Source organism: Saccoglossus kowalevskii, chromosome 9 (assembly GCF_978046115.1).
Source record: "Saccoglossus kowalevskii chromosome 9, keSacKowa6.1, whole genome shotgun sequence".
Taxonomy (NCBI): Eukaryota; Metazoa; Hemichordata; class Enteropneusta; family Harrimaniidae; genus Saccoglossus; species Saccoglossus kowalevskii.
The window spans coordinates 40221517-40230136 of NC_140649.1; the positions used below are offsets into that span (position 1 = coordinate 40221517).

Below are 8620 nucleotides of genomic sequence, written 5' to 3' on the forward strand. Positions count from 1 at the left end.
TGCAGAGTCTGCAATCAGGGCACAGAAGACATTTACCACTTTCAGAGTTTTATTTAACATTAGAAACCTCACTGAGAAACAATGTTGAATCTTCATTACTAATGAATATCTTTCTTTCAGGGGGGGTTAATTATATGTTCAGTTTTCTTTTTGGTGATACACTATGGAATATAAATGAGAATGTGGGAAATACCTCATCAGCTTTAATTAGGAAATATGTAATTTATGATATGTATTACTGTTTTCATGGTGCCGATACAGAGGTTGAATTATTATTATTATAGATGCACCCGACGTATAGATCGTTTTTTTTGTTAGCAATAATAAACTTCTTGAATTTGTTTTTGTACCAGCAACTCCTCCTCGTCTAGATTCATTTCCTGAAAATCATGTTGCTGAGACTGATCGCATTCCCCGGGCTTGGGCTATTGGGCGATGTTCGAGGGCCTGAAAAAACAAATTCGTCCCTTTCAGGTCAGGCGGACAAGCTGCAGCAGGAGCGTGTTGTCTCCACTGCAAACGCCTTCCGGTCGACGAGCAGGACAAAGCACCACAGGAAGCGTTCACATTCAGAGAGTGCTTCCTCCTGGGATTCCTCCTAACAATGCCTCGGCTACGAGTCTTTCCCCCTTCGATGATCCGCAGGCGTTCCCGCAGGGGATTGACTTGAATACCATTGCTCACTTCCTTATAAGTGAAAAGCAGGGTGCGTTTCCAGGACCAGCCTACTAGACCAGTAGACACATTTGTGGGATATCCAATGGCTATGTGTGATATCCTGCAGTGTCATCTGGCTCTCTTGGCAGGGGCTACCTCTGTGCAGCGGGATGCCGTTTTGGCAGCTTCTGTTTTTGCTGGCGAACTAAGTCACAGGATGCGTCACCACCTCAGTTACACAGACTGGACCTCCTCCATCTCTTTGATCGGGAGATGAAGGGGCAGTCTCGGAGCTTTGGGAAGCCACTGACCAGATGGTACAAATGGACCCCAAGCAGATAAAACATGACAGCAAAAGTTGGCACCCACTGTCCAGAAGCAGCCAGGAGGCAAGCACCCCTACTCTCCTTGGCGAGAGAAGAGTGGTGGCGTGCCTCCCAGGAAAAAGGGACCAGGTGGTGGATCCTCCCCTTCCTCAGGTGGTTGCCCCCCAGACAAGGGGAATGGGCAAGTGTTATGAACCGCGAGAGGACTCGCCTTGACGGAGGAGAGTTTGCCCCCAATGTAGAACTCCTGAACCAGTGGCCTATGTCCCTGTCACGCACAGATTGCCCGGTGTATTCTGGCTTGAAAGTAGCGGGTAACCAACCCCTGGACACTCCAGGCGATGCACGGTTACTCTGCTGCTATGTCCGCTTCCCCTGTCGATATTCCTCCATTGGAGTTGCGACCTGGGGACCCCCTCAAGCGGAGGCAATCCGACGGGAGGTAGACAGTTTGCTTACAAAGGGCACAGGGTGGAAGTCCGGGCTTCTACTCGCACATGTTTGTAGTTCCAAAAATGCTACAAGTGGCCAGCGTCCAGTTCTGGATCTAAATGTTTTACCTTCTGTGTCCCGTTCAATTGATTAGCCGCACTAGATTTAAGTGATGCTTACTGGCACATTAAGATGCACCCAGCGAGTCAACGACTCCTTTGACTTGCCCATTTGGGCCAAGTATTCGAATTAGGGAAAGACTTAAACAGTTGTTGCATAACCAAATTCGAGGCCAGTTTCAGTCCAGCAGATTGCGCTGGGAACTGGGAACAAAACTGACCGATATCCAAGAAGCGTTGATACAGATTTTCCTGATCAAATAAATACAAGAAAAATCGGCTACCTCGCTAATAGAAAGATGGATATGATCAATCTTCCTCTGATTACACCAATCAATGTAGAGTCTCCATCTGGACTCATACAAACGTCTGGTGCCATCCGACTGTGTCGAATCGAGGAATTTGGACAACTCTGCAGAAAAGCCTTGCGCTGGCACAAGTTTATTGACAGCCTCTATGCGTGAAGATGGAGTAATGCGGGACTCACCCGGAGAGTGCCGTCTGGCTGGGACAACAGATCCGGAAGATGCGGCAACTCTACTGTGGACTCGACTAGATGGTCACTCAACATTGGAAACGGGTGGGCTAGAGTCGCACTAGTTGTAAGGGTGGAAAGACGTAAGCGTCCATGTGATCCAAAGAGATCGATAGAGCGTTCGTGGCAGAGGTGCTTGTCTCTAGGAGAAGCGACACATAAGTTGGGAGGATGACATTGCGGTGATTGGCAAACAGATCTATCTGGGGACCGTCCCAGAGATGAAAAAAGGCGATCCGCCACCCACTATGGAATATGCCACTCGTCTCAAGAGGGTGTCCGCGGCACTGTTGCGTATCCCCGGAAGGTGGTGAGCCATTATCTCCACTTGGTTCTCCAGGCACCAAAGGAGGATCTCCTCTGCCAGCTTTGACAATGACAATGTGATGTACAACACTACTGAGGTGTTGTCTGTCCGAAGCAGGACTCTGTGGTGGTGTGCGACCTCGTGTAAATGTTTCAGAGACAGTAGGACGGTCTGCAACACCAGCCAATTGATATGGCAGCCCGTATACATGGCCGGCCACGTCCCTTGGACTTGAAGGTCTATCAGATGGCCGCCCCACCCTTGGAGCGACGCATCCGTACACTGACAGAAGCACTAAAACCAGTGTTTCCATTCAGAAGTGATTGAGCTCCACAAACCCATTCAGCCGACTGACGTCTGGGACAGAACGCCACCCCAAACTCTTGGGAACGAGGAAGATGTGGGAATAGAACCCTGGCTGGCTACTTCCTGCCAGATTGTCTCTGCCTTGACCTTGTCCCCTGTGAACATGCACAAAGCGTTCAGTGTTGAAAAGTTATATATAACCATATATATAACCATGGTATATTCACAAGGAAACTGGTATGATATAACGACAATGTTAGGTGCGAACATTAAAACAAAACTGTTCAACTTAAGTATCAACATCCTATCAAGATGGCAACCATTAATTACTAGATCGCCTATGAAATGTAGGCTATTAACGGCTTTCAAATAAAGGGCCATAATAGCTTAGAAAGAACTCATGTGTGCAGAGAGTATTGGAGACACATTAAAATTAATTCAAAATTTAAGATTTGCTTTTCAAATGAGAAGCTTGGCAACTAATATTTGTCTACTATTTGAGATGCACAACATGAAAACAATGCGATTCACATTATCAAAATTTATTATACATACAGAAAATACATTTGATTTTTCATCCATGGTTTTTAGTTTAATTAATCCCATAGTGATGAATTCAATTTAAATCTGATTTTTTAGATATCAGAAATGTGCTAATAAAATAGTTAATCAATATGTATGTTTATCAACATTAAACTGGATTAACGGTGGATTAACTCAATGAACCAAATGATTTATTATACAATTTAAGCATAAACATAATTATTTTGCATAGATTTGGGTCTGTATATTGTTTCAGAACACATATGTACAAAGTGTCATTATAATGTGATGAGTAATCCTAACTAAATTAGTAGAAAGAAAAGTAAATTATTATGCAAATTAGGTAATTATTATAGATTTATATAAACCTAAAACTAATTAGATTATCACATTGTGTTGGAGTATATATGTACCAAGATTCATTGAATTAAGTTAAGTACTGTTACAGACCATCTATGTACAAAGTGTCATTGAAATGTGATTATTAATACGTTTTGTTGGTTCTAATCTAATTAACTATTAATATAAATTATGTTTTCCGAGGACTATCAAAATGGTCCTCGAAAAGTGTATATGTCCTCGGAAGTATATATCTGTAATTTTTGTTCTCGCAACATATAGCAATCTAAGTTCTTCACACATGGGAGTCAAAAAAGGTTGAGCAATTTGATTTGTGCAATTCTACATGCAGGTTACATGATGGTTATACATCATTTGATCAATATGGCGTTAGTTTGCATGTTCTTACTGCAACAGTGTTTGAGCTGGGTAAGTTATACATATTAATATGGCCACATGACTTTATATGGTCATCTTTATGCTGGTCAGACATTAGAACTGCAGCCACTCTTCATGGTGATGGCGCTATATGGTACTGGTTCCATGTTCATATCTACAAAAGTGCTTGAGATATTAGTCATATATATTAATAAGGTCACATGACCATACATGGTCATCTGACATTTTATTCATATCTCTAGGCCAGTGCTACCATATTGTCTCTAGTTGTATGCTCATATCTGCAAACATAGATTGAGATATTGCAGATATGCATATTGAGGTCACATGACCTTATATGATCATCTGTTATATTTGTCATATCTTTAATACAATGCTACTAGTAGCTTCGCGATGAGTGGTTTTCGCGATGGGTTGCTTTTGCAGAGCTTTGTCACAAAAATTTGTCCTTTTATCAGAGTTGAGAATTAATAATTATTGTGTCATTAACAACTGGTATATGAACACATGGTTCCTACAGGAGATGTCATGACAAAAAACGCGCACCAATAATAAACATTTATTTCATATAAAACACGATGTAATTCGATATTACGAAAGGGCGAAAGTGCGGTTCTTGATTAGTGACGCCTTCCGGGACGAAATAAATGCAAACACAAACTGACACTTTCCAGCCTCAAGTGTGTGGACAACAAAGGAACACAAAATAAGATCATCACACCACCCAGTCCAGAGCTCACTGATATGCCATGGCTTTCTTAAGCTTGTACAGTAAAGCAAAGTGGTGTAATAAACATTCCAGTGCATCCTTCTTAATTGGTATGTTTAACTGTGTGGATGTAATTTGTGCTTTTCTACCCTTCAATGCTTTGTCATCTTCGGGGATGTCTAACAGATCAGATGGTTGTTTTGGCCACTCAGACTCAGACTGCCATAGAAACTGTGGACCTTCAAACCACTGCTTCAAACACTTGTTCTCCTCATCACTCATATGGATCCCACGAGAAGCAAGATCTGCTGGGTTCATTTCGGACTGGACATAATACCACTGTTCTGGAGTTGATGCATAATCAATGATGCATCTGAAACCTCTTTGCTTTATTGCGTATATACTGAATAACTATAGTAGAATCTGTCCAGAATACTGTTCTGTATATTGGAAGCTGCAACTCCTCCCACACTTGTTGGTTCATCTTAACTGATACTGTGGCTGCAGTCAACTCTAGTCTTGGTACTGTTATCGCTTCAAAGTTGAAACTCGAGACTTCCCCATCACAAGAGCACAGTGTATCCGACCATTATCATTTATGAGGCGCAGATATGAAGCAACGCCATAACCTTCCATGGATGCATCAAAGAAGTGATGGAGTTCAAGTCTTTCCAATGTACTAAGACCTGGTGGCTTTTAACACCTTGGAATTGACAGAGTGTTCAAATATTGAAGTTCATTTCTCCACTCTTCAAGCTGTTCATCTGGTAATGTGTCACCCAATCCGCACTCTGATCTACATAACTGTTGTAGACCATTTTTCGCTGGCAAGACAATAGGAGCCACAAGTCCAAGAGGATCGTATTTTGATGCAACAAAAGACAATACATCTCTTCTTGTTTCTGCTTTAACTCTGTCGCCCACTTTGAAGCACAATGCATCATTCTCCACATTCCATCTTACCCCCAAGAGCTCTATCAATAGGTAGATCTTCCAGATCCATATCTACTAAAGATGGTGCATGCTCTTTAGCAGGAATCATAGCCAGTACGTCACAAGATTTTGAAATCCTTTTGGTTGAAACCTCGTTTCTCCAATAGTTTGGGTAATTGATAAACCAAATTTCTTGCATCTTCCATAGTAGCTACAGACTTTAGACAGTCATCCACATAGAAGTTATGATGCACAGTTTCTACAATTTGTGGGCTGAATGCAGCTCGATTACCATCTGCTGTTTGTCTAAGTGAATAAGCAGCACAGCTGGGCGATGAGGTTGCACCAAATGTATGTATTAGCATTTGGTATGTGTCAGGGTCTTCTGATAAATCAGAAAGATCCACCAAAGAAATCTTAATGCATCCCAATCTTTGGTGTCAACTCTGATTTGTTGGAACATCTGTTTAATGTCTGCTAGGCTCTTTACGAAATCTGATAAGCACACCCACCAAAGAGTTCTTTAAATCAGGTCCTTGTAGAAGCTGTTCATTCAATGATGTACCATTGTACCACTCTTACTTTGCCCGGCTTTTGTGGATGGAAAACTGAATGGTGAGGCAAGTACCATACAGGCCTTCCTTCACTACCAATTCAGTCGCCATTACCATTCTAGCATGACCTTGGGCTATGTAATCTTCTACTGCATGTTTATATTTGTCAAGAAGGGGTAGCTCTTTTTGCAAACGACGCTTTAACATACTTAACCTCTTCTCTGCCACTGGCCTCATATCTCCATGGCAATGCTATTTGATAGTGACCATGTTGAATGCAGACTGAGTTATCCATTATTGCCTTAGCTCGTATATCTTCAAGGGACACACACTTCTTAGTATCTATCAATAATTCACCAAAATCTGAATTAAGTTATTGGCTCAGGGAAAATTACTTTCCGAATTGGTATCAATAGATTCACTAAACGTAAGAAAGTTAATACAAGATGATTGGCTTAGATTTGGAATATCGTTCTTCAACTCTACTAGTGGACCAATAACTGTCCAACCAAGTAATGTACGTACTGCATAAAGTTGCTTTCTCCGCAATGGCCCAATGTGCTTCAGGTACATCATTCCCAATCAAAATTGTGACTTGCTTATCATCAAGTTGTGGTAATTTTACATCACCAAGATAAGGTCAATTTGTTAGGTCTTTGGTAGTGACTATACTTCTTTTCACAATTGGCAATCTATCTGTAGTCCACACTCTATCCAACAGTACCCCATGGTTAGACTTCAAGGCCTTGACACATAGTTGAACTTCACTCTCATTTTCTCCACTTCACTGTTCAGTGTGGATAATGTATAATTTATAGGCTTAACAGCTAGTCCCAATCTGTCGACAAGACTGTTCAGACAAATAGTGGAGTCTGATCCGCTGTCTAGAAATGCATATGTCTCTATTTCTGGTCCACTGTCTGGTCCACTAACTCCCACTGGAACTACCTGCAGACTCACTCGCATTTGATTACTTCTCACAGCACCACATCGTGCATTACCACAAGTGTTAGGCTTTGTTTCACTGGTCACTTTATTTGTTTCTTCTGTACTTCCACAAGCACTCTGTCTATCCATCCCACTGACTTCTGGTCTGGTGGAAATTTTCTCATGACTTTACATGCAGGCGACACTGGGTGTAGTAATGCATGGTGGCGTCTATCACAACCAGTTTCATGGCATATATTTCCACTTCTACGTGATCTAGCAAAATAAGGAGGCGTGGCTTCAAGGCAACAATCACATAGTTTCCTTTCTCTCACAAAGTCTTTCTTCTCATGAAAGGTACGGTATGTAAACTTTCTACATTGTTGCCCACCTTTGCAGTATAAACAAGCTGTGTTATTCCATTCAGGAACACTATAGGTCACTGCATCTGCTTTGGATTCGTACATATTCTTACAATCAACATGCTGTGTTGCTAATGTAGTAACCTTTGGGGTTTGAGGAATTGGTCTGTCTTTCTTTTTACTTTTCCAATCCCTTTCGTCATCTGGTTCTGTCTTCCAGAAACTTCATCAATTCTGGTTCAACTCCGCTACAGATTAGTTTTCCTGCAGTCTTTGTCCATTCAGCTTGCAGATAGGAGGGAAGCCTCCTAACCACCTTCTCAAGAGTATCTATAGAATCTATGTCAGCCTTGGAATTCATCTCACTAGAAATCAAGTGACAATTCTTCATATCTAGTGCCAGCTGCAGCAGCTTCTCAACTTCCGATGGTTTGATCTGAGGTTCTTTCCCTACTTTATTCTTCGCAGCATGCACCAGGTTATGTTTCTGACCAAAGTTTTTCAGCAATATCTGTCTCGCTTCTTTTAAACTTTGGTTTAGAGGTAAAATTGTACAGTTCTTAATTGCCTGCTTTGCTACTCCAGTACAATGTTGAACCAGGTACGAAAGTCCAAGACAATCATCTTGAATCTGCTGTTCCACATTTACTTCAAAATTCTTTATGAACACTGGATAAACAACTGGATCACCATCAAAGAAAAGAAATTCACGCTTTGGCATACCTAGTTTAAGTGCAACTGATTTTGTTGTTTCACTTTGATGCTGCATCATACGTTCCATTGATGTCTGCTGATTATAAAAACGATGCTTTATCTGTTGTGATATAATCGATGAATAATTACTGACTGAAGTACCATTCCTGTCATTTGAACATGAAGACTGATCTACAACATGATCTTGTCCAGGCAAATATGAAGGAGTCGAAATTAATGAGTGTCTCTGTCTCTGTCGTTCTGTCATAGCCGGATGTGACTTCTGACCGCAAATATTTATCCACTATTTCCCATGTTAGTAGTCTGTTGCTGTATACCTGTTAGTCCATCAGAGTGCCTCTTAAAACCTCAATCATCTATAAACCCTGCCTCAATCTCGGCTTCTCTCACCCTCCTCTTTGCTTGAAGTAATTTTAGCTGTGATTGTTTCAATTCATCTTCTAACTATTAACTGTGCT

At 41.5% G+C, this 8620-nt stretch overlaps 1 protein-coding gene across 1 annotated transcript; it reads right to left on the minus strand.

Moving 5' to 3' along the window:
* Positions 1-7647: 7647 nt before the first annotated feature.
* LOC144357027 (uncharacterized) lies at positions 7648-8409 on the minus strand. The gene has a single exon (XM_078011588.2). The coding sequence runs from the start codon at positions 8407-8409 to the stop codon at positions 7648-7650; it is 762 nt and encodes a 253-aa protein (XP_077867714.2).
* Positions 8410-8620: the final 211 nt, after the last annotated feature.

Coding starts and splice junctions, on each gene's coding strand:
- LOC144357027 (XM_078011588.2), bottom strand. CDS start 8,409: ATGACAGAACGACAGAGACAGAGACACTCATTAATTTCGACTCCTTCA.